At 42.6% G+C, this 26,293-nt stretch overlaps 2 protein-coding genes across 2 annotated transcripts; both read left to right on the top strand.

Annotated features, from left to right (window-relative positions):
* Window positions 1–123: 123 nt before the first annotated feature.
* LOC142932032 (plexin-C1-like) lies at window positions 124–11,446 on the top strand. Its single transcript, XM_076076245.1, has 18 exons — window positions 124–1,239; window positions 1,627–1,749; window positions 3,920–4,054; window positions 4,206–4,306; window positions 4,384–4,489; window positions 4,577–4,736; window positions 4,880–4,982; window positions 5,295–5,370; window positions 5,738–5,779; window positions 5,912–6,045; window positions 6,523–6,702; window positions 8,040–8,148; window positions 8,347–8,520; window positions 8,606–8,779; window positions 9,004–9,100; window positions 9,230–9,331; window positions 10,093–10,192; window positions 11,089–11,446. The coding sequence occupies exons 1-17, from the start codon at window positions 229–231 to the stop codon at window positions 10,104–10,106; spliced, it is 2,841 nt and encodes a 946-aa protein (XP_075932360.1). The 5' UTR covers window positions 124–228; the 3' UTR covers window positions 10,107–10,192; window positions 11,089–11,446.
* A 1,785-nt stretch (window positions 11,447–13,231) lies between these two features.
* Window positions 13,232–24,465, top strand: LOC142932029 (plexin-C1-like). Its single transcript, XM_076076236.1, has 18 exons — window positions 13,232–14,639; window positions 15,027–15,149; window positions 17,316–17,450; window positions 17,602–17,702; window positions 17,780–17,885; window positions 17,973–18,132; window positions 18,274–18,376; window positions 18,692–18,767; window positions 19,181–19,222; window positions 19,355–19,488; window positions 19,966–20,145; window positions 21,265–21,373; window positions 21,574–21,747; window positions 21,832–22,005; window positions 22,230–22,326; window positions 22,456–22,557; window positions 23,320–23,419; window positions 24,108–24,465. Exons 1-17 carry the CDS (start codon window positions 13,629–13,631, stop codon window positions 23,331–23,333), a joined length of 2,841 nt encoding a protein of 946 aa, XP_075932351.1. The 5' UTR covers window positions 13,232–13,628; the 3' UTR covers window positions 23,334–23,419; window positions 24,108–24,465.
* The last annotated feature ends 1,828 nt before the right edge of the window (window positions 24,466–26,293 follow it).

Raw genomic sequence — 26,293 nt, forward strand, 5'->3', positions numbered from 1 at the left:
GCTTTAACACTTGGTAAAAACAAAAAGGGACAAACTCAGATGAGCGTAAAACGGTAAAGTCGCACAAATTATTATGTGTGTTAGTTTTCGGTTTGGCTGGACGCGCGCGCTCCCTCCCACTTTCAGCACTTCTCTTTTCAGCAGGACCACGCGCGACTCCAGTGACACTGTGGAGGAGAGCAGAGTGCCATGAAGACCGTCAGCGTGTGAGTGTTGTGCTGCGGGAAGATGCTGCTGCTGCTGCCCGGTCTGTTGTTCATTCTCTGGGGAGAACCGGCTCGGTGCCTGGAGGAGAACGGAGGCTTCACTTTTGATGGAGACATCCGCCACTTCGCCGTGGCCGCCAACACGGTTTACGTCGCTACGGAGGAGAGGCTGTACCAGCTGAGCCACGACCTGACTCTGGTCCAGAGTCTGAGTCAGAGAGGGATCTTGACGGGGAGCGATTCGACCAACGACGCGCACTTTTCCCGGGTTGCCGAGACGGACGAGCGGAACGCAACTTTCGGCGTCAACATATTGTTGCCGTTTGTTGAGAATCACGCGCTGATCAGCTGCGGCGTGATCGAGTGCGGCTACTGCGAAGTGCTGGACCTGAGGAACATTTCTAATGTGCTGTACAGGGAGCACATCCAGGTGGGATCCCCGTGGAGAGGCAGCGCGTCCGTCGGCTTCCTGGTGGATGTGAAGCAGAAAAGTACCGAGACCTACATTCTGACTGCCAATCAGCAATATGAGCCCGCAAAGAAAAAATGCTCCATGGTACCAGATGCAGTGTACCTTCATAATACGAATCACCATCAGACAGGATCTATATTTTCTTTAAATAGCGACTTCACTACCACTTCAATCAAACGATGCAAACGCAATGCTGAGTTTGTGGATGGATTTCAGATCAATTTAATCATTTATCTTTTCTCCAACCTGCCCTCAAGTGACGAGAACAACAAAGTCCGTCTCATTTGGCTCGAGGGTAAAACAAACAAAAGGAAGACTCTCGAGTCTCTGCGGGGCGCGACCCTGCGTGTCTCTGATGGTGATGGGGGTGAAGGCAGCAAGCTCCTCGCCTCCGCGGTGATCCCGGGCGGGCCGCCGGTGCTGTGGAGCGGCGTGTTCAGTGTGGACGGAGGACAAACCAACACCGAGCTGGTTCTGTTTGACATCAGTCCGGATCTCAGTGGAGACCCCGATGCAGATCCAGACTTCAGCAATGTCTGCCCTCTTAACACAGCACCGACGGTGGGTCCTGATCTTGACATTTCTAGTCCGTTATAAAGTTGTAACAATAACCATCCAAAGATCCTTCTTTATACTACTATACTTAATTACAGTATAAGACATTCTTTACAAAATCGAGTTCAGTTATGTTGACTTTATGTCTAACATAAGTGAGAGGTCAATATATTTGAGGGTTGAATAGTTTTGATCGTTTTTACTTTTACTTGTGGTAGCAGGAGAGAGCTGCACAAAAACAGTCCGTCTCTTCATTTAATTCAGCTTTGAGCAGTGATGTTTAAATATGTTGTGCACTCAAAGCCGGTTTCCATCCTGAAAGTTCTTCACTTGACAAATCCATAAATACTGTTTTAATCTAAAATTGATAATACATGTGTGTTTGTTTCTCAGCCAAAGACTCTGAAGCCGAAGGCCGTGCTCTTCAGGCAGAAGTACATGACCTCTGTTCTGGCAGTGAGACAGAAGGCCTGGGTGGTGTTCTTCATCGGGACAGGAGATGGGCAGCTCATTAAGGTGTGTGGAAATACTTGTTTAGAATTAGTACTTATGCATGCACCAGATGCTCTCCAATGTGTTCTGTTAGTTAACTATCTATACGTTGTCACTGATGTTTATTTAATGATAGGAAAGAGGGCGATGCTCTATAGGACGACAGACGCTCTAAAATGTTAACTGTCAAGCGGAACCCCCGTCTTTGGGGGTGACGGGACTTTCAGACTTTCTGACATTCAGACTTTCTTAAATTACACACAAGTGTACTATTCAAACGTAAAATTAACAAAAACAAGAGCTTCTTATAATCATCATGCTCAGTATATTGCTGTACAACACCAGCTCATTATAATAAAATAAAATCTAATGCGACACATCATGTGGTGGGAGAGTAGGTTCACTGTCAGGGTAGTATGGACGTGTAACCAAAACTCATGGGCAGAAAGCAGCTTATTAAGCCCAATAACATGACTACTCTCAGCCCCGTCCCTCTGAACATCAAAGATTCATTTCCTGTCACAGTTCACAGTGCAAACACTCAGAGGGTAGGAAGAGTTAAAGGCAGTTTTACCTAAAAGGGATAGTTTGGGTGTTTTGAAGTGGGTTTGTTTGAGGCGTTTATCGATAGTCGGTTTATTACCTACAATAGATGACAGAAGGTACGGCCACAGTTTGGAGTAGCAGACAGTAGTACCAGCATGAAAGCAAATCAACGTACTCCTGTGGATAGAGGCAGCAGCAACATGTATTTTATCCACCCCAAAGAAAGGCCCACCTAAGAGAAAGAAATATCAGTTTAAGTGACCTTTATTTGTCGGTTCATCTTGCCGTGAGACAGATACACAGTATGTTTCCAACGGGTGAACAGCAGCCGTTATCTGTGCTCTCGCCAAAGCCACCAGACTCCATTGGGAAAAACACTCCTGTGATCGGAGAGGAGAAATTACAGGTTTTTTTCAATAGAGTCTGGTGACTTTGACAAAGAGTATAGACCGATACAACGATTCCACATCGGAAAATGCTGTGTCACGGCAAGGTAAAGCAGCGAAAATATTGTTAATACAATCTACACTTACACTTAATACGTTTCACTGCTCCCCCGCTCCACAGCAGTACATAGCTTTGCTCTTTACTGGTACTTCTGCCTGCTTCTCCAAACTTGGGGCATTGACCGTCATCTATACTGTAGTAGTACACCGACTATGTGGCTCATACAACCCCACTTCAAAACACCTGAACTATCCCTTTAAATATTAGTCAGTCAGTGATTGCCAACAGGTGTGCAGACAGAACAGGCAAACAGATCCAGGGGGAGTCAGAGAAAGGAGGGCAGGCACCGAGGCAAGATGCAAGTCAAACAAACGGGTAACTGGCATCAAACTCATGCAGGTTAATAAAAAAATAGCTGCACATCTACAGCAGCATGGCAAAGAAGGCTGACTGAAAAGCTGCCCTCCATATGCACTGAGATGATTGATGAAATTAGGTCCAGCTGTGCAGACAGGTGTGTGGCCAGGTGATTGCCAGAGGAGGGAAACTCCCTAAAGGGGTAAGTGAAGCCTGACGGAACCTGAAAAACTTCAGCTTATACACTGGTGACAGCACAAAGTATAGTTGAATCACATCCTGTGTGCTGGTAAATTGTTGAGTTGGGCAACACAGTGGCTGTGACATGATGTGAGTCAAAGACATCAGTGGTTTAAGATTTCCCTCAGCAACCTAAATGGTCGTGGTAGCTTGACATGGAAGAGAAACCGGAACCACAGACTCACCAGGAAATGCAACTAATCCTCTACAGCCATCGCTTGCAGCAGCAGATACTCTTTTTAGCGTGTTAAGTCATTCATGCTAATGCTTTTGGCAGATTGTATCTATAGTTGTGCTATTTGTAGATAATGAAATGAATTTCCTGCTGTGACAAGCCAAAAGGTCTGCTATGAAAAAGACATATTGAGAGAGAGAGAGCCAAACAATCATTTTTGTTGGCTAATGAAGCCTTAAATGGATCAAAACAATTAGTTTCCTTTTATATTTTGACCAGAGTAGTACCCTCTCTCCAGCTGTTTGCCTGTTGGCTAACTTCATGCGCAAAAAACATTTTTTCAATCCGTTCATTAAACCGTAACCGTTTGGTATTTACCAGCAGAGTAGCTCAGTCTGAAACTAAACAAAGCTACGTTGTTGTTGTCAGCTCGCTGTGGACAAGAACTACCACCCCACCTGTCCCAGGGTGCTCTACAGGGCCAACGACGACCGCCAAGTGTTTCCCAAAATGCTTCTGGATCGAGTGGATCTTAAACATGTGTACATGCCATTACAAAACCAGGTAGGTGCATTGCACATGTATCATGTGTAGGGCTGTGGTGAACACTGACAGATTATGAATACTTAAACATGTTCTGATGTGTTCATTACCACAATGTGATATGTACGTGTGCTGTATTATAAAGTGTTGCTGTGTTTGTGCTTTGTTCTAGATGAAGCGTGTACCCGTGTCTGATTGCAGCACATACACAAACGTGCAGGACTGTTGGTCTGCACAGGATCCGTACTGCGTCTGGTGCGGCTCTAAAAACAGGTCGGGGAAACAACATCTCACGTTGACACCTTTAAATATTCATGAACTCGGTTAAAACATTTAGTTTCTCTTCCTAGTTGCACATTTGAAGATGACTGTGAAGACTCAGACTGGATATCCATTCCTGATGATTTTCAACCGAAGATGGTTTCCTACAGAGTATTAAAGGACGGCTCTGGACAGGTACAGATCACATGCAAGCTTTGAACTCTACTCCGTTGTGACTGTCACATGTTTCTCCTTTAAACACTCTTATCCTCCTTTTCTCAGATCACACTAAACATCCAGACACACCTCACTGTGGGCCGGGAGGCTCGGTCTAACTTCGCCTGTCAATTCTCCACCAGTGAGCCTTGTAGCACAAAAAGCCCTCCTCCACAGTTCCCACAATGCACCTGCATCCTTTCAAAAAGCACACTTCCTGCTGAAGGTCAGTGAGTAATGGATATAATATCAGAGTCTTTGTTAAATGAAGAAGTTAAGATGTTATATATTGTTACATCACATAAAACATGTGTTCCTGAATATTACGACCAAGACTCTGACATTCACTCTACTATTTTCACCTAACAGGCCTGCCTGTCACGGTTAGGTTTAGACTTGGGACGACACAGTTGAGGGAAGAACTGAAGCTGTTCGACTGCTCTGAGATCAGTGGACCACCAACTTCTGTCCTGTAAGTCCACAGTCAGTCAGATGCATCACTGATGAAATGATCAGGAAAGAAATGAACCTCGTCTTTTCACAACTGTCTAAATTCTGCAAGGCTGCAAAGCAAAAGTATGAGAATGAAAATGCAGAAAAAGACGAACGGAACCACCGCCCCCCCCCCTGCATCGTACTGCTTAGCCTGATACTTTAAATATGTCTGGCAGTGGTCATGTTTTATCATCAGGAAACATGATGCAGTATTACGATCATGTGATCTTTGTGTCATTATGATTCACCTTTTATCAACAACAGGTGATCACATTTGTTTTCTCTTCAGGTGTCGGCGGTGTATCAAGGCTGGATGTGGCTGGAGCAGAAGCGGCTGTTCCTGGGCAGATGGAGGAGTGGAGGATGTAATTATGCATGTTTTTATGTATTTATCTTTACCTATATTATTATATTATATTTACCTTTATGCAGTAGGCTTTTCCAGAGCTCATACATGTTTCCAAGTGCTACATTTGAACACCAATGCCTCAACACCACATTCATTTTGAGCCGTTTGTAAGATTGAAGACTATGACTGTATATAAATATATTTGTTGTTACTAGTTAAGAAGATTTATTTAAACTCTTTCAAAACATATTTTACAAGAACGTTAACTTCATGTTGGCTACATTTAGCAACTACCAGATAAGTTAACAGGAAATGAGTTGAGTGCCTTTACTGTGTATGTCATGTGAACCTGCTTCATTTCTTCCCCTCACTTCCTCCTGCAGGACAACGTTTGCCAATTAATGGAGTCAGGGATGAACTTTTTAGTAAGTCTGAACCTCAATTCTCACACATTCTTCCTCTGATGCTCACCTCCTTCACATTCAGTAGAGATTAAAACATCAGTACAGGGTGACATGCATTAAAACGGATTATCTTTGTGTGTGTTTTACTGTCAGAAACCGGAGATCTCCTCCATCACTCCCAGCGTCGTGTCTTTCTACGGCAGGAACCATGCAGTGTTGTCTGGTTACAACCTCAGTGACGTGACCAGAGTGAGGATCCAGGCGGACATGGACTGCACTCCACACGAGTGAGTCAGTTTATGAGCGGCTAAAATGACGCTTACACTAGAAATTACAATTTGAAGATGGCACTTATTACCTCACAGGTAAATTCCACCCATTAGACAGGTTGACGGTACGTCAGATGCCCAGTTTTTAGATTTAGGAAAGCCTCAAAATGAGTGGCATTTCCCTTTTTAAGTATAAACCTGTGCACCTTGTGCTTGTCAGTGCTGTTGCTCAGACATTTTAGAATCTGAGCATCAACTTGAAACTAAAGCCGAGTGTGCTTCTGTTTTAGGGATTGACGATTTTAAGCTATTTCAGGATTGTGTTTTTATCTTTCTGTTCTAAAACACCTTTTCAGGGAGTTAAGAGAGATGGTTACTTATGTTCTGGCACATTTTGCTGCTCTTCCTTTGGCTGTATAGAAGTATTCTGCATGATATGGTTAATATGGTGTCAAAGTCTTGATCTCAGTGAGGCTAACTGGTTTCCTCTCTCAGGTCTCCTGTATGGAACCACACTGGTGTGACACTAACGTTCCACATCCCCAGTGCCGAGACTAAAGGCACGGTCAACGCATGTGTTCTCCTCCCAGACGGTAGTTGCCATGGCAATGCTAAAGTCATCTACCAGTCATCCCCGTCCTGCACCAACATTGTACCAAAGAGCAGCTGGATCGTGTGTGTGTGTGTGTGTGTGTGTGTGTGTGTGTGTGTGTGTGTGTGTGTGTGTGTGTGTGTGTGTGTGTGTGTGTGTGTGTGTGTGTGTGTGTGTGTGTGTGTGTGTGTGTGTGTGTGTGTGTGTGTGTGTGTGTGTGTGTGTGTGTGTGTGTGTGTGTGTGTGTGTGTGTGTGTGTGTGTGTGTGTGTGTGTGTGTGTGTGTGTGTGTGTGTGTGTGTGTGTGTGTGTGTGTGTGTGTGTGTGTGTGTGTGTGTGTGTGTGTGTGTGTGTGTGTGTGTGTCGTGGTTACTTCTTTCTTTCTTGTCAGGCCACACGGGTTGATCGGAAATGTGGTCTTCATTTTTTTTTTTTTTTTAAAGAAGAAAGAAACACATTGTGGTCTATTATGACTAATCTGACTACTTTCTTTTATACTTTGGCAATTCCAAATGCTCTGTACAGCACTGTCAGCTAATCTATCAAAAAGGGCAGTGACAACTTTAGTTTGCTATTGTGGGATCTGCCTCCAGTGCTTTGTCACTAACTTCAGTACATTTAGCTGAGACTTATTCTAGGAAACCGTGTTAGTAAGTGAGCAGCAGTTAACAGTTGTGGGTCATCTCATGGGGAAAGAACGCCACTTCCCCAAAAGCAATGTCTTTCACCATTACAGCTCTTCCCTTTTTTAGTTGCAGCAGCTGAAAGTGCCACTTCTGTCTTTTTACACGGTTTCTTATTAAGGTTCAAAAACAATTGATGTGCATATGTCCAGAACATAAACGTACAAAAATCAAATAATCCCAGGACCATAAGCATTATGGCATTATTATTTATTATAACACAGTTTTCAGTATGGTGGTTTGTCATTTATATCACCAGTCAGCATGCACAGCTTTCAAGTTGCTCCCTTCAAATTCTTGAAGGAACTAGTTAGTGTGTTAAACAGCAACATGTTTTGGTTTTGCCCTTCTAGACTTCCCAGTTTTTCCTCTATGTAAGCTACACTTTTGTAATTTAATCTTAAATTATTCTTTTTTACATTTTCAATATGTTTTTTTCCAATCATATAGTCGGGTGTAGTGAACACTGAAGCTTCCAGAAGCCACAATAAGAGACTTAAACGTGTGTTCTCATGCGTAGGTCACCCTTATATAACAGTAGCCACAGATGTCCTTTTACCATCATTTCAGACTATCGTGGTAAGAAAACGCCTTCTCTGGTTTAGAGCGCTGCAGAAATTAGAAAACTAATGACTTGGCACTGGCCTGTCAACTATTATTGGCCTACAAAGAGACGTCATCCCCGGAGCACAATTGAGCGTCGTCTTCTCTGATTGGCTGCTGCTCTGTTTCTGATAGTGGGAAGAGGAAGATCACACTCACGGGATCCCACCTGGACTTTGTGGAAGGGGTCATGCACAACCACGTCCTGCAGGAGGTCAGACCTCCCCGAAACACAAACGATCAGGTAGCCCAATTATAGTGTATTAGACGTCATTCTACGTTATCACATGTAACCTTTTGCATTATGTCACATCATGCTATGACGTGTCCTTTTGTTTAATTGTCATGTCGCATTACTTTGCTTACCGGGTTACCATCACCATGTCATGATATGTCATATACAGATTGTTATATTATACTCTGTTCTTTTAATTCTCTGCAGGATCTCACCTATGACACACCTGCAGCTGACAAAAAGGTTTCGAGCAGCACTTTGTTTCTGAAAGTAGCTAATGAAACCTTGGCCTGCTCCATAACGATAAACTACTATCCAGACCCCGAGTTCACTAGCTTCACCTCCACAAGGGCAGGGGACAGTGTCCGCATCACCTTACAGGTAATGCATATTTTTTAATACACATGCACAAATTTAAGAAAATGAATACATAAAAAGGCAGAATCTGTCTCTGTTGTCATTTCAGAAAAAGCCAGACAAACTGGAGATCACCCCAGCAGAGTTGTCAGTGTGGGGTGTTGAGGGAGGAAACCAATACCCCTGTGTCATGGAAGCCAAAGAAACCAGTAATGAGACAGACTTTTTCGTCTGTGAGATTCAAAGCTCAAAGACGATCAACGCTGAATTTCAGCAGTTATTGGTAAATATTTCAGCCACACAACAGTCTCGACAATTCTATAGAGAAATAAAATGTTGATTTTATTGTGATAATAGTTACAACAGTACAATGTGCTACCAAATACACCCGATGTCTTTGGAAGTGCATCGGTTTCCGTGTAATAGTTACTTAAACAAAGTAGTAAACCTGCATTTGTGCACTGTGAAATTCCTCTCAAATATAGTGTGATTTTTGCTTTTTTACAGATCATGTATGGGGACCAGACGGTAACACTGAACTTGAAATCTTCATTGCAGCTGTACCTGCTTCTTTTCCTTCTGCTGATACCCTTCATTATGTTTGGTAATATACACAAAGAATGGTTGAATGACCCGTTTTGGTCGACTACCAGCCTCAAAAGCACTGCAGGTCAAGACTCATTTCTAGTTCAATGAGATAAATGACCTTTGTCTGCTTGGTTTTGTCTGTCAGCGGTGTTTCTCGGCTACCGAAGCCAACAGAAGAAGCTCACGGCTAAGATGAACAAGCATATGGAAGACCTGGAGCTCGACATCAGGAATGACATTAGACAAGGTCAGCCTTTTGAAGCCACCCCTGTAGTATCATCCACTTCTCTGCTATACATCTGTGACCTCCGTAAACCAAAAAGGGCTGCTTCAACCAGAATGATGATTGACATGAGCGTTAAGGTGGCAGTTGTACACGTAGCCATATTGGGCGACCATGTAAATACCTAAGGTATTGGGTGGTATCTGAACTAAAACTCAGGTATTGTATCACCACTATTAAAACATGTCTATACACTACTGTAGTCGAGGGCATGCAGATCCCCATCAAAGAGTAGTGAACATAGAGTCGCGATGGTTTTTAGCCCTCTGCATGACGGCGTTAGTCAGCCCACGGCTTCGGTCCAGACTAAAATATCTCAACAGCTACTAGATTAGACCCTCAGATTGTCAATGCATTTTCTACAGACATTCATGGTCCCAAGAGGATGAGTCCTACTGACTGGTGACACCCAATGCTGAATTTCAGCACTTAAAAGTAATGTTGTTCATTCAGACTGCACCAATTTTGACAGTACTTTTCAAAAATACAACCTAGACTTTACTGTGATTGCAGACAGGACATTGGTGGGTCATAGCACCAGATTACAGTATATGACTGCAAGATCCTCAGACGTATATTAGTTTTCATGCAATGGCTTTCAAATTTTGATCTTTACTTAAAAGTACTAATCATACACAAAGTAAATACATTTTTGACTCTCTTCTCTGGGCAGACGTCTCACTTTAAAATTCCTATTTAACAGCGGTGCCGTTATTGTTTTCCAGGTAACGTACGGTGACAAGACGGTAACACTTGGGCCTCCATCTTTATTACATCAGGTCATTCTGAGACTGCGTATTCTGCTGATACCTTTTATTGTTCTTGGTAAGTACACGAAGTACGCTTGACTCATAAAGTGATTTATACTGTGATATATAAGATGAAGTCTGCGTCTGCGATCAGTTCAATGCCGGCTGTTTATGTGAAAACTTCACAGTTGTACCTTTAGATTCTATATACTCTTACACACGTACAGTTAGGTAGCTGGAGTCCCAACCAACCAACAAACTGTGAAACCAGACAGCCCAGTCAGTTTTTAGTGGGCTGCCTTCATCAGAAAACATGTGATTCAACAAGCCATTCAGATTTGGCTCCCATTCCTGTGTCACATGCAAACTCATTAGAATATAGGGCCGCCCCCCCCCCCCCCCCCCCCCCCCAATCTGAGTATCTCCCCCACGGCTTGAGAACTATCTTTGCAATGGTGCGCCATATTTTTCTTGCAAGCCGATCAGAACAGACTGTGCTTTTTAGGGAGGTGGTCTCGAACATAACAGCATGTAAACATGTTCTAGTAGAAACACAAAATAAGAGTATGGACCTGAAAACGAGCATGATATGCGTCCTTTAGAGGTTGTTTTTCTACCACTTTCAAAGGCATCTAAGAATCCCTTCGTGGTAAAAATACAAACTGAGAAGCTTTTCCACCCTGAATGCGACAGGTGTAGTGCTGGAGGGCCTAGGGGCTGAGGCAGACAGTCAGCCGACAAGGGTTGGGAGAACAATAGTAGGCCTGCAACAGGATATAGATCTCACAGAGAACAATTGACAAAATGTTGATTATCAATTCAAAATGTCCTCTATTGGCAGCTCCAATCCAAAAAGGCGTTAGTCTTAAAAACCTGTTAGACATAAGACCTTTTTCTCTTTCCGTTGTGATTTGATGGATTCAATGCTACTTGTCTGTGTTTGGTTTATATCAGTACCTGTTTGTCTTTCAGCGTTGGTGATTGTCTGTCGATGGCAATAGAGGCTCACTGCTGAGACGAACACGCTCTGATCATTACGTCAAACCTGGTGAACTTGCAACTCCATTATCAAGATGGACACCTCATGTCAATCTTGTATTCCTCCTTGATGGACATTTTCTCCATGATTAACATGGGTGGGTTACTGGAGTAAAGTTCACTGTGGTCATATGAACTGAATCTTAACCATACACTGAATGAGAGAGGGAAATTGCAATCAAATGATCCTTTTTTAAAATGTTCATCCATAGTTACTGTTAATTGCTCCTGTGTGTTTGGTCTTTGTTTTATTTTACCTAAAAGCTTCTCTTAAAAAGAAATATTAATCATATTTATTTCTGTTTGGTTTTCTTTTTCTTTAATTTAACATCTTTACTTCTGAGTTCAGATGAGGTTTTATCACACAAAGAAAAACATGAATACGGACAGCTCTTTGATGTGTGATTGACACAATATTAGTTAAATAGTTGAATTGAAGAGTTGAGAAAAGGCTTTGACTTTTTCACCATAAAATGCTGCAGAACTCACTCCAAGAGAAGAATAATAAATAATATTAATATGCAGCCAGAACTCGATTGAAAACAAACTGTTACACTGATGTAATGCAGCTTCATCTAAAGCCCCGCCATGTTTAAAATGTTTAACTAGTCTTCTAAGTTAACCCTCTCTATACAGTAAACGGTGAAATAAATACTGCGTCACGTGACCCGGTCAGAGATCAGAGAATGCCGACAGGTCGGCGCGAGCCAACTTCTGCCTCTTACGTAGCTAAATTAATTAGCCTAAATATTAATGGAAACTGAATAACAAACTGCAAAAGAAAATATCTAGACACATTCTATTTACTTGTACATACTTTAACCACAGGAAGTCACAAACTGGACTAAGTAGCTGACAACAGGAACCAGTTCAACCACGAGAGGGCAGCCTTACAGCAGGCTTTCTGTAATTATGTAAATTGAATAATTGTACTTATTTTAGGTTATTTAGTTAGTTTTAAAAAAGTGATCCTGTGTTTTATGTTTTATCATCCGTGTTAATGAGCTAGTAAAGTAACATTGAAGTGCTAGAAGCCTATAGCTTCCATACTATGGCTATAGTCTACATCAGGGGTCACCAACCTTTTTTTAAACTGAGAGCTACTTCAAGGGTACCGAGTAGTACGAAGGGCTACTTATTTGATACAAACTTCCTGAATAACAAAATTGCACAGATCACCTTAATAATAATATATGTGAAGAGACTGTTTGATCACATGTCAGTTAATTATTCCTCACAATAATTATTAATAATGATTTCCACAACAATGATGGTATAGCTACACATACATATTTAAACATGCAACTTTTATTTCTGTTAATTTGTTTCAACATTTGAAAGTCAGAGGTATCACATCTCTGATGTTTTTGTATCATCACATGATTAAAGCCGGTTACTTTTGCACACAGCGCCTGCTGGTGAATGATCCAGTGGTAATGTAGACATTTTGCGAAGTCTGGGTCACCTTTGCATTGCGCAATGAAGCCTGCATGCCGGCCCGTCATCGCGGGAGCCCCGTCTGTTGTCACCGACACCAGCTTTTCCAACGGTACCTTTTTCTCCACGAAGAAACTAGTAAAAAGTCTCGTCTATAGCGGAGCGGGGGATCCAACCCTCCGAGGCGCGCGAGCGTCTTCGGGCGCCCGCGTTCAAACCTCTAGTCTGGGCCTTTTCGGTCTGATTGCGTTGCCTCGCCTCTACCCCCGCCACCCCTGAGTTGTTGCCCCGCGGCCTGTTCCGAGGATTTACGGACCTGACGACGGGGTGCGCTCGCGGCACACAAATCTATTGCTGGTGAAGATATTGTATTAGGTCACATCTGTCTGGTGTTGTCAATGTAGTAAAACTGATCTCAGAAAATAGTGTCATATCTATTTGCATTGACTTGTTGAGTCAGTGACATTCAACAACTAGAAGAACAACCTTCCCAAAGCTGACGCTAGATGTCATATTAGCTCTACTGTAGTTTAAACATGATTCTCTGACCCGTAACCATAATGCAGCCTGTTGGGACTCTTTGCTAAACTTATAGAGGATCGAGGAGCATCAAAGACGCAATGTAAATTAATCACGTGATCTTTATTGGACTCATTTTAGGGACTACATTCATATGAGAATTGATTATTGAGCGGGTCAATCAGACCTCTGCTGCCTTATTCATAAAGTGTTTATCATGTGAAGTGTTTGCATCAGACGCGTTCCCAGCTGGAGGCTGTCACTGATCAGACTAACACAATATACACTTTGCTTTAACACTTGGTAAAAACAAAAAGGGACAAACTCAGATGAGCGTAAAACGGTAAAGTCGCACAAATTATTGTGTGTGTTAGTTTTCGGTTTTGCTGGACGCGCGCGCTCCCTCCCACTTTCAGCACTTCTCTTTTCAGCAGGACCACGCGCGACTCCAGTGACACTGTGGAGGAGAGCAGAGTGCCATGAAGACCGTCAGCGTGTGAGTGTTGTGCTGCCGGAAGATGCTGCTGCTGCTGCCCGGTCTGTTGTTCATTCTCTGGGGAGAACCGGCTCGGTGCCTGGAGGAGAACGGAGGCTTCACTTTTGATGGAGACATCCGCCACTTCGCCGTGGCCGCCAACACGGTTTACGTCGCTACGGAGGAGAGGCTGTACCAGCTGAGCCACGACCTGACTCTGGTCCAGAGTCTGAGTCAGAGAGGGATCTTGACGGGGAGCGATTCGACCAACAACGCGCACTTTTCCCGGGTTGCCGAGACGGACGAGCGGAACGCAACTTTCGACGTCAACATATTGTTGCCGTTTGTTGAGAATCACACGCTGATCAGCTGCGGCGTGATCGAGTGCGGCTACTGCGAAGTGCTGGACCTGAGGAACATTTCTAATGTGCTGTACAGGGAGCACATCCAGGTGGGATCCCCGTGGACAGGCAGCGCGTCCGTCGGCTTCCTGGTGGATGTGAAGCAGACAAGTACCGAGACCTACATTCTGACTGCCAATCAGCAATATGAGCCCGCAAAGAAAAAATGCTCCTTGCCACCATATGCAGTGACCCTTCATAATACGAATCACCATCAGACAGGATCTATATTTTCTTTGAGTGGCGTCTTCTCTACCACTTCAATCAAACGATGCCAAGGCAATGCTGAGTTTGTGGATGGATTTCAGATCAATTTAATCATTTATCTTTTCTCCAACCTGCCCTCAAGTGACGAGAACAACAAAGTCCGTCTCATTTGGCTCGAGGGTAAAAATACCAAAAAGAAGACTCTCGAGTCTCTGCGGGGCGCGACCCTGCGTGTCTCTGATGGTGATGGGGGTGAAGGCAGCAAGCTCCTCGCCTCCGCGGTGATCCCGGGCGGGCCGCCGGTGCTGTGGAGCGGCGTGTTCAGTGTGGACGGAGGACAAACCAACACCGAGCTGGTTCTGTTTGACATCAGTCCGGATCTCAGCGGAGACCCCGATGCAGATCCAGACTTCAGCACCGTCTGCCCTCTTAACACAGCACTGACGGTGGGTCCTGATCTTGACATTTCTAGTCCGTTATAAAGTTGTAACAATAACCATCCAAAGATCCTTCTTTATACTACTATACTTAATTACAGTATAAGACATTCTTTACAAAATCGAGTTCAGTTATGTTGACTTTATGTCTAACATAAGTGAGAGGTCAATATATTTGAGGGTTGAATAGTTTTGATCGTTTTTACTTTTACTTGTGGTAGCAGGAGAGAGCTGCACAAAAACAGTCCGTCTCTTCATTTAATTCAGCTTTGAGCAGTGATGTTTAAATATGTTGTGCACTCAAAGCCGGTTTCCATCCTGAAAGTTCTTCACTTGACAAATCCATAAATACTGTTTTAATCTAAAATTGATAATACATGTGTGTTTGTTTCTCAGCCAAAGACTCTGAAGCCGAAGGCCGTGCTCTTCAGGCAGAAGTACATGACCTCTGTTCTGGCAGTGAGACAGAAGGCCTGGGTGGTGTTCTTCATCGGGACAGGAGATGGGCAGCTCATTAAGGTGTGTGGAAATACTTGTTTAGAATTAGTACTTATGCATGCACCAGATGCTCTCCAATGTGTTCTGTTAGTTAACTATCTATACGTTGTCACTGATGTTTATTTAATGATAGGAAAGAGGGCGATGCTCTATAGGACGACAGACGCTCTAAAATGTTAACTGTCAAGCGGAACCCCCGTCTTTGGGGGTGACGGGACTTTCAGACTTTCTGACATTCAGACTTTCTTAAATTACACACAAGTGTACTATTCAAACGTAAAATTAACAAAAACAAGAGCTTCTTATAATCATCATGCTCAGTATATTGCTGTACAACACCAGCTCATTATAATAAAATCAAATCTAATGCGACACATCATGTGGTGGGAGAGTAGGTTCACTGTCAGGGTAGTATGGACGTGTAACCAAAACTCATGGGCAGAAAGCAGCTTATTAAGCCCAATAACATGACTACTCTCAGCCCCGTCCCTCTGAACATCAAAGATTCATTTCCTGTCACAGTTCACAGTGCAAACACTCAGAGGGTAGGAAGAGTTAAAGGCAGTTTTACCTAAAAGGGATAGTTTGGGTGTTTTGAAGTGGGTTTGTTTGAGGCGTTTATCGATAGTCGGTTTATTACCTACAATAGATGACAGAAGGTACGGCCACAGTTTGGAGTAGCAGACAGTAGTACCAGCATGAAAGCAAATCAACGTACTCCTGTGGATAGAGGCAGCAGCAACATGTATTTTATCCACCCCAAAGAAAGGCCCACCTAAGAGAAAGAAATATCAGTTTAAGTGACCTTTATTTGTCGGTTCATCTTGCCGTGAGACAGATACACAGTATGTTTCCAACGGGTGAACAGCAGCCGTTATCTGTGCTCTCGCCAAAGCCACCAGACTCCATTGGGAAAAACACTCCTGTGATCGGAGAGGAGAAATTACAGGTTTTTTTCAATAGAGTCTGGTGACTTTGACAAAGAGTATAGACCGATACAACGATTCCACATCGGAAAATGCTGTGTCACGGCAAGGTAAAGCAGCGAAAATATTGTTAATACAATCTACACTTACACTTAATACGTTTCACTGCTCCCCCGCTCCACAGCAGTACATAGCTTTGCTCTTTACTGGTACTTCTGCCTGCTTCTCCAAACTTGGGGCATTGACCGTCATCTATACTGTAGTAGTACACCGACTATATGGCTCATACAACCCCACTTCAAAACACCTGAACTATCCCTTTAAATATTAGTCAGTCAGTGATTGCCAACAGGTGTGCAGACAGAACAGGCAAACAGATCCAGGGGGAGTCAGAGAAAGGAGGGCAGGCACCGAGGCAAGATGCAAGTCAAACAAACGGGTAACTGGCATCAAACTCATGCAGGTTAATAAAAAAATAGCTGCACATCTACAGCAGCATGGCAAAGAAGGCTGACTGAAAAGCTGCCCTCCATATGCACTGAGATGATTGATGAAATTAGGTCCAGCTGTGCAGACAGGTGTGTGGCCAGGTGATTGCCAGAGGAGGGAAACTCCCTAAAGGGGTAAGTGAAGCCTGACGGAACCTGAAAAACTTCAGCTTATACACTGGTGACAGCACAAAGTATAGTTGAATCACATCCTGTGTGCTGGTAAATTGTTGAGTTGGGCAACACAGTGGCTGTGACATGATGTGAGTCAAAGACATCAGTGGTTTAAGATTTCCCTCAGCAACCTAAATGGTCGTGGTAGCTTGACATGGAAGAGAAACCGGAACCACAGACTCACCAGGAAATGCAACTAATCCTCTACAGCCATCGCTTGCAGCAGCAGATACTCTTTTTAGCGTGTTAAGTCATTCATGCTAATGCTTTTGGCAGATTGTATCTATAGTTGTGCTATTTGTAGATAATGAAATGAATTTCCTGCTGTGACAAGCCAAAAGGTCTGCTGTGAAAAAGACATATTGAGAGAGAGCCAAACAATCATTTTTGTTGGCTAATTCAGCCTTAAATGGATCAAAACAATTAGTTTCCTTTTATATTTTGACCAGAGTAGTACCCTCTCTCCAGCTGTTTGCCTGTTGGCTAACTTCATGCGCAAAAAACATTTTTTCAATCCGTTCATTAAACTGTAACCGTTTGGTATTTACCAGCAGAGTAGCTCAGTCTGAAACTAAACAAAGCTACGTTGTTGTTGTCAGCTCGCTGTGGACAAGAACTACCACCCCACCTGTCCCAGGGTGCTCTACAGGGCCAACGACGACCGCCAAGTGTTTCCCAAAATGCTTCTGGATCGAGTGGATCTTAAACATGTGTACATGCCATTACAAAACCAGGTAGGTGCATTGCACATGTATCATGTGTAGGGCTGTGGTGAACACTGAGAGATTATGAATACTTAAACATGTTCTGATGTGTTCATTACCACAATGTGATATGTACGTGTGCTGTATTATAAAGTGTTGCTGTGTTTGTGCTTTGTTCTAGATGAAGCGTGTACCCGTGTCTGATTGCAGCACATACACAAACGTGCAGGACTGTTGGTCTGCACAGGATCCGTACTGCGTCTGGTGCGGCTCTAAAAACAGGTCGGGGAAACAACATCTCACGTTGACACCTTTAAATATTCATGAACTCGGTTAAAACATTTAGTTTCTCTTCCTAGTTGCACATTTGAAGATGACTGTGAAGACTCAGACTGGATATCCATTCCTGATGATTTTCAACCGAAGATGGTTTCCTACAGAGTATTAAAGGACGGCTCTGGACAGGTACAGATCACATGCAAGCTTTGAACTCTACTCCGTTGTGACTGTCACATGTTTCTCCTTTAAACACTCTTATCCTCCTTTTCTCAGATCACACTAAACATCCAGACACACCTCACTGTGGGCCGGGAGGCTCGGTCTAACTTCGCCTGTCAATTCTCCACCAGTGAGCCTTGTAGCACAAAAAGCCCTCCTCCACAGTTCCCACAATGCACCTGCATCCTTTCAAAAAGCACACTTCCTGCTGAAGGTCAGTGAGTAATGGATATAATATCAGAGTCTTTGTTAAATGAAGAAGTTAAGATGTTATATATTGTTACATCACATAAAACATGTGTTCCTGAATATTACGACCAAGACTGACATTCACTCTACTATTTTCACCTAACAGGCCTGCCTGTCACGGTTAGGTTTAGACTTGGGACGACACAGTTGAGAGAAGAACTGAAGCTGTTCGACTGCTCTGAGATCAGTGGACCGCCAACTTCTGTCCTGTAAGTCCACAGTCAGTCAGATGCATCACTGATGAAATGATCAGGAAAGAAATGAACCTCGTCTTTTCACAACTGTCTAAATTCTGCAAGGCTGCAAAGCAAAAGTATGAGAATGAAAATGCAGAAAAAGACGAACGGAACCACCGCCCCCCCCCCCCCTGCATCGTACTGCTTAGCCTGATACTTTAAATATGTCTGGCAGTGGTCATGTTTTATCATCAGGAAACATGATGCAGTATTACGATCATGTGATCTTTGTGTCATTATGATTCACCTTTTATCAACAACAGGTGATCACATTTGTTTTCTCTTCAGGTGTCGGCGGTGTATCAAGGCTGGATGTGGCTGGAGCAGAAGCGGCTGTTCCTGGGCAGATGGAGGAGTGGAGGATGTAATTATGCATGTTTTTATGTATTTATCTTTACCTATATTATTATATTATATTTACCTATATTATTATATTATATTTACCTATATTATTATATTATATTTACCTTTATGCAGTAGGCTTTTCCAGAGCTCATACATGTTTCCAAGTGCTACATTTGAACACCAATGCCTCAACACCACATTCATTTTGAGCCGTTTGTAAGATTGAAGACTATGACTGTATATAAATATATTTGTTGTTACTAGTTAAGAAGAATTATTTAAACTCTTTCAAAACATATTTTACAAGAACGTTAACTTCATGTTGGCTACATTTAGCAACTACCAGATAAGTTAACAGGAAATGAGTTGAGTGCCTTTACTGTGGATGTCATGTGAACCTGCTTCATTTCTTCCCCTCACTTCCTCCTGCAGGACAACTTTTGCCAATTAATGGAGTCAGGGATGAACTTTTTAGTAAGTCTGAACCTCAATTCTCACACATTCTTCCTCTGATGCTCACCTCCTTCACATTCAGTAGAGATTAAAACATCAGTACAGGGTGACATGCATTAAAACGGATTATCTTTGTGTGTGTTTTACTGTCAGAAACCGGAGATCTCCTCCATCACTCCCAGCGTCGTGTCTTTCTACGGCAGGAACCATGCAGTGTTGTCTGGTTACAACCTCAGTGACGTGACCAGAGTGAGGATCCAGGCGGACATGGACTGCACTCCACACGAGTGAGTCAGTTTATGAGCGGCTAAAATGACGCTTACACTAGAAATTACAATTTAAAGATGGCACTTATTACCTCACAGGTAAATTCCACCCATTAGACAGGTTGACGGTACGTCAGATGCCCAGTTTTTAGATTTAGGAAAGCCTCAAAATGAGTGGCATTTCCCTTTTTAAGTATAAACCTGTGCACCTTGTGCTTGTCAGTGCTGTTGCTCAGACATTTTAGAATCTGAGCATCAACTTGAAACTAAAGCCGAGTGTGCTTCTGTTTTAGGGATTGACGATTTTAAGCTATTTCAGGATTGTGTTTTTATCTTTCTGTTCTAAAACACCTTTTCAGGGAGTTAAGAGAGATGGTTACTTATGTTCTGGCACATTTTGTTGCTCTTCCTTTGGCTGTATAGAAGTATTCTGCATGATATGGTTAATATGGTGTCAAAGTCTTGATCTCAGTGAGGCTAACTGGTTTCCTCTCTCAGGTCTCCTGTATGGAACCACACTGGTGTGACACTAACGTTCCACATCCCCAGTGCCGAGACTAAAGGCACGGTCAACGCATGTGTTCTCCTCCCAGACGGTAGTTGCCATGGCAATGCTAAAGTCATCTACCAGTCATCCCCGTCCTGCACCAACATTGTACCAAAGAGCAGCTGGATCAGGTGTGTGTGTGTGTGTGTGTGTGTGTGTGTGTGTGTGTGTGTGTGTGTGTGTGTACATGTTTGTCGTGGTTACTTCTTTCTTTCTTGTCAGGCCACACGGGTTGATCGGAAATGTGGTCTTCATTTTTTTTTTTTTTAAAGAAGAAAGAAACACATTGTGGTCTATTATGACTAATCTGACTACTTTCTTTTATACTTTGGCAATTCCAAATGCTCTGTACAGCACTGTCAGCTAATCTATCAAAAAGGGCAGTGACAACTTTAGTTTGCTATTGTGGGATCTGCCTCCAGTGCTTTGTCACTAACTTCAGTACATTTAGCTGAGACTTATTCTAGGAAACCGTGTTAGTAAGTGAGCAGCAGTTAACAGTTGTGGGTCATCTCATGGGGAAAGAACGCCACTTCCCCAAAAGCAATGTCTTTCACCATTACAGCTCTTCCCTTTTTTAGTTGCAGCAGCTGAAAGTGCCACTTCTGTCTTTTTACACGGTTTCTTATTAAGGTTCAAAAACAATTGATGTGCATATGTCCAGAACATAAACGTACAAAAATCAAATAATCCCAGGACCATAAGCATTATGGCATTATTATTTATTATAACACAGTTTTCAGTATGGTGGTTTGTCATTTATATCACCAGTCAGCATGCACAGCTTTCAAGTTGCTCCCTTCAAATTCTTGAAGGAACTAGTTAGTGTGTTAAACAGCAACATGTTTTGGTTTTGCCCTTCTAGACTTCCCAGCTTTTCCTCTATGTAAGCTACACTTTTGTAATTTAATCTTAAATTATTCTTTTTTACATTTTCAATATGTTTTTTTCCAATCATATAGTCGGGTGTAGTGAACACTGAAGCTTCCAGGAGCCACAATAAGAGACTTAAACGTGTGTTCTCATGCGTAGGTCACCCTTATATAACAGTAGCCACAGATGTCTTTTTACCATCATTTCAGGCTATCGTGGTAAGAAAACGCCTTCTCTGGTTTAGAGCGCTGCAGAAATTGGAAAACTAATGACTTTGCACTGGCCTGTCAACTATTATTGGCCTACAAAGAGACGTCATCCCCGGAGCACAATTGAGCGTCGTCTTCTCTGATTGGCTGCTGCTCTGTTTCTGATAGTGGGAAGAGGAAGATCACACTCACGGGATCCCACCTGGACTTTGTGGAAGGGGTCATGCACAACCACGTCCTGCAGGAGGTCAGACCTCCCCGAAACACAAACGATCAGGTAGCCCAATTATAGTGTATTAGACGTCATTCTACGTTATCACATGTAACCTTTTGCATTATGTCACATCATGCTATGACGTGTCCTTTTGTTTAATTGTCATGTCGCATTACTTTGCTTACCGGGTTACCATCACCATGTCATGATATGCCATATACAGATTGTTATATTATACTCTGTGTTCTTTTAATTCTCTGCAGGATCTCACCTATGACACACCTGCAGCTGACAAAAAGGTTTCGAGCAGCACTTTGTTTCTGAAAGTAGCTAATGAAACCTTGGCCTGCTCCATAACGATAAACTACTATCCAGACCCCGAGTTCACTAGCTTCACCTCCACAAGGCTGGGGAACAATGTCCGCATCACCTTACAGGTAATGCATATTTTTAACACGCATGCACAAATTTAAGAAAATGAATACATAAAAAGGCAGAATCTGTCTCTGTTGTCATTTCAGAAAAAGCCAGACAAACTGGAAATGACCCCAGCAGAGTTGTCAGTGTGGGGTGTTGAGGGAGGAAACCAATACCCCTGTGTCATGGAAGCCAAAGAAACCAGTTATGAGACGAACTTTTTCATCTGTGAGATTCAAAGCTCAAAGACGATCAACGCTGAATTTCAGCAGTTATTGGTAAATATTTCAGCCACACAACAGTCTCGACAATTCTATAGAGAAATAAAATGTTGATTTTATTGTGATAATAGTTACAACAGTACAATGTGCTACCAAATACACCCGATGTCTTTGGAAGTGCATCGGTTTCCGTGTAATAGTTACTTAAACAAAGTAGTAAACCTGCATTTGTGCACTGTGAAATTCCTCTCAAATATAGTGTGATTTTTGCTTTTTTACAGATCATGTATGGGGACCAGACGGTAACACTGAACTTGAAATCTTCATTGCAGCTGTACCTGCTTCTTTTCCTTCTGCTGATACCCTTCATTATGTTTGGTAATATACACAAAGAATGGTTGAATGACCCGTTTTGGTCGACTACCAGCCTCAAAAGCACTGCAGGTCAAGACTCATTTCTAGTTCAATGAGATAAATGACCTTTGTCTGCTTGGTTTTGTCTGTCAGCGGTGTTTCTCGGCTACCGAAGCCAACAGAAGAAGCTCACGGCTAAGATGAACAAGCATATGGAAGACCTGGAGCTCGACATCAGGAATGACATTAGACAAGGTCAGCCTTTTGAAGCCACCCCTGTAGTATCATCCACTTCTCTGCTATACATCTGTGACCTCCGTAAACCAAAAAGGGCTGCTTCAACCAGAATGATGATTGACATGAGCGTTAAGGTGGCAGTTGTACACGTAGCCATATTGGGCGACCATGTAAATACCTAAGGTATTGGGTGGTATCTGAACTAAAACTCAGGTATTGTATCACCACTATTAAAACATGTCTATACACTACTGTAGTCGAGGGCATGCAGATCCCCATCAAAGAGTAGTGAACATAGAGTCGCGATGGTTTTTAGCCCTCTGCATGACGGCGTTAGTCAGCCCACGGCTTCGGTCCAGACTAAAATATCTCAACAGCTACTAGATTAGACCCTCAGATTGTCAATGCATTTTCTACAGACATTCATGGTCCCAAGAGGATGAGTCCTACTGACTGGTGACACCCAATGCTGAATTTCAGCACTTAAAAGTAATGTTTTTTCATCCAGACTGCACTAATTTTGACAGTACTTTTCAAAAATACAACCTAGACTTTACTGTGATTGCAGACAGGACATTGGTGGGTCATAGCACCAGATTACAGTATGTGACTGCAAGATCCTCAGATGTATATTAGTTTTCATGCAATGGCTTTCAAATTTTGATCTTTACTTGAAAGTACTAATCATACACAAAGTAAATACATTTTTGACTCTCTTCTCTGGGCAGACGTCTCACTTTAAAATTCCTATTTAACAGCGGTGCCGTTATTGTTTTCCAGGTAACGTACGGTGACAAGACGGTAACACTTGGGCCTCCATCTTTATTACATCAGGTCATTCTGACACTGCGTATTCTGCTGATACCTTTTATTATTCTTGGTAAGTACACGAAGTACGCTTGACTCATAAAGTGATTTATACTGTGATATATACGATGAAGTCTGCGTCTGCGATCAGTTCAATGCCGGCTGTTTATGTGAAAACTTCACAGTATACCCCCCCCCCTTATCTGAGTATCTCCCCCACGGCTTGAGAACTATCTTTGCAATGGCGCGCCATATTTTTCTTGCGAGCCGATCAGAACAGACTGTGCTTTTTAGGGAGGTGGTCTCGAACATTACAGCATGTAAACATGTTCTAGTAGAAACACAAAATAAGAGTATGGACCTGAAAACGAGCATGATATGCGTCCTTTAGAGGTTGTTTTTCTACCACTTTCAAAGGCATCTAAGAATCCCTTCGTGGTAAAAATACAAACTGAGAAGCTTTTCCACCCTGAATGCGACAGGTGTAGTGCTGGAGGGCCTAGGGGCTGAGGCAGACGGTCAGCCGACAAGGGTTGGGAGAACAATAGTAGGCCTGCAACAGGATATGGATCTCACAGAGAACAATTGACAAAATGTTGATTATCAATTCAAAATGTCCTCTATTGGCAGCTCCAATCCAAAAAGGCGTTGGTCTTAAAAACCTGTTAGACATAAGACCTTTTTCTCTTTCCGTTGTGATTTGATGGATTCAATGCTACTTGTCTGTGTTTGGTTTATATCAGTACCTGTTTGTCTTTCAGCGTTGGTGATTGTCTGTCGATGGCAATCGAGGCTCACTGCTGAGACGAACGCGCTCTGATCATTACGTCAAACCTGGTGAACTTGCAACTCCATTATCAAGATGGACACCTCATGTCAATCTTGTATTCCTCCTTGATGGACATTTTCTCCATGATTAACATGGGTGGGTTACTGGAGTAAAGTTCACTGTGGTCATATGAACTGAATCTTAACCATACACTGAATGAGAGAGGGAAATTGCAATCAAATGATCCTTTTTTAAAATGTTCATCCATAGTTACTGTTAATTGCTCCTGTGTGTTTGGTCTTTGTTTTATTTTACCTAAAAGCTTCTCTTAAAAAGAAATATTAATCATATTTATTTCTGTTTGGTTTTCTTTTTCTTTAATTTAACATCTTTACTTCTGAGTTCAGATGAGGTTTTATCACACAAAGAAAAACATGAATACGGACAGCTCTTTGATGTGTGATTGACACAATATTAGTTAAATAGTTGAATTGAAGAGTTGAGAAAAGGCTTTGACTTTTTCACCATAAAATGCTGCAGAACTCACTCCAAGAGAAGAATAATAAATAATATTAATATGCAGCCAGAACTCGATTGAAAACAAACTGTTACACTGATGTAATGCAGCTTCATCTAAAGCCCCGCCATGTTTAAAATGTTTAACTAGTCTTCTAAGTTAACCCTCTCTATACAGTAAACGGTGAAATAAATACTGCGTCACGTGACCCGGTCAGAGATCAGAGAATGCCGACAGGTCGGCGCGAGCCAACTTCTGCCTCTTACGTAGCTAAATTAATTAGCCTAAATATTAATGGAAACTGAATAACAAACTGCAAAAGAAAATATCTAGACGCATTCTATTTACTTGTACATACTTTAACCACAGGAAGTCACAAACTGGACTAAGTAGCTGACAACAGGAACCAGTTCAACCACGAGAGGGCAGCCTTACAGCAGGCTTTCTGTAATTATGTAAATTGAATAATTGTACTTATTTTAGGTTATTTAGTTAGTTTTAAAAAAGTGATCCTGTGTTTTATGTTTTATCATCCGTGTTAATGAGCTAGTAAAGTAACATTGAAGTGCTAGAAGCCTATAGCTTCCATACTATGGCTATAGTCTACATCAGGGGTCACCAACCTTTTTTAAACTGAGAGCTACTTCAAGGGTACCGAGTAGTACGAAGGGCTACTTATTTGATACAAACTTCCTGAATAACAAAATTGCACAGATCACCTTAATAATAATATATGTGAAGACTGTTTGATCACATGTCAGTTAATTATTCCTCACAATAATTATTAATAATGATTTCCACAACAATGATGGTATAGCTACACATACATATTTAAACATGCAACTTTTATTTCTGTTAATTTGTTTCAACATTTGAAAGTCAGAGGTATCACATCTCTGATGTTTTTGTATCATCACATGATTAAAGCCGGTTACTTTTGCACACAGCGCCTGCTGGTGAATGATCCAGTGGTAATGTAGACATTTTGCGAAGTCTGGGTCACCTTTGCATTGCGCAATGAAGCCTGCATGCCGGCCCGTCATCGCGGGAGCCCCGTCTGTTGTCACCGACACCAGCTTTTCCAACGGTACCTTTTTCTCCACGAAGAAACTAGTAAAAAGTCTCGTCTATAGCGGAGCGGGGGATCCAACCCTCCGAGGCGCGCGAGCGTCTTCGGGCGCCCGCGTTCAAACCTCTAGTCTGGGCCTTTTCGGTCTGATTGCGTTGCCTCGCCTCTACCCCCGTCACCCCTGGGTTGTTGCCCCGCGGCCTGTTCCGAGGATTTACGGACCTGACGACGGGGTGCGCTCGCGGCACACAAATCTATTGCTGGTGAAGATATTTTATTAGGTCACATCTGGCTGGTGTTGTCAATGTAGTAAAACTGATCTCAGAAAATAGTGTCATATCTATTTGCATTGACTTGTTGAGTCAGTGACATTCAACAACTAGAAGAACAACCTTCCCAAAGCTGACGCTAGATGTCATATTAGCTCTACTGTAGTTTAAACATGATTTGAAATGCAGGTTCTCTGACCCGTAACCATAATGCAGCCTGTTGGGACTCTTTGCTAAACTTATAGAGGATCGAGGAGCATCAAAGACGCAATGTAAATGAATCACGTGATCTTTATTGGACTCATTTTAGGGCCTACATTCAT

The sequence above is a fragment of the Anarhichas minor genome, unplaced genomic scaffold, assembly GCF_050575085.1.
Source record: "Anarhichas minor isolate MPS153535 unplaced genomic scaffold, ASM5057508v1 ptg000055l, whole genome shotgun sequence".
Classification (NCBI taxonomy): domain Eukaryota; kingdom Metazoa; phylum Chordata; class Actinopteri; order Perciformes; family Anarhichadidae; genus Anarhichas; species Anarhichas minor.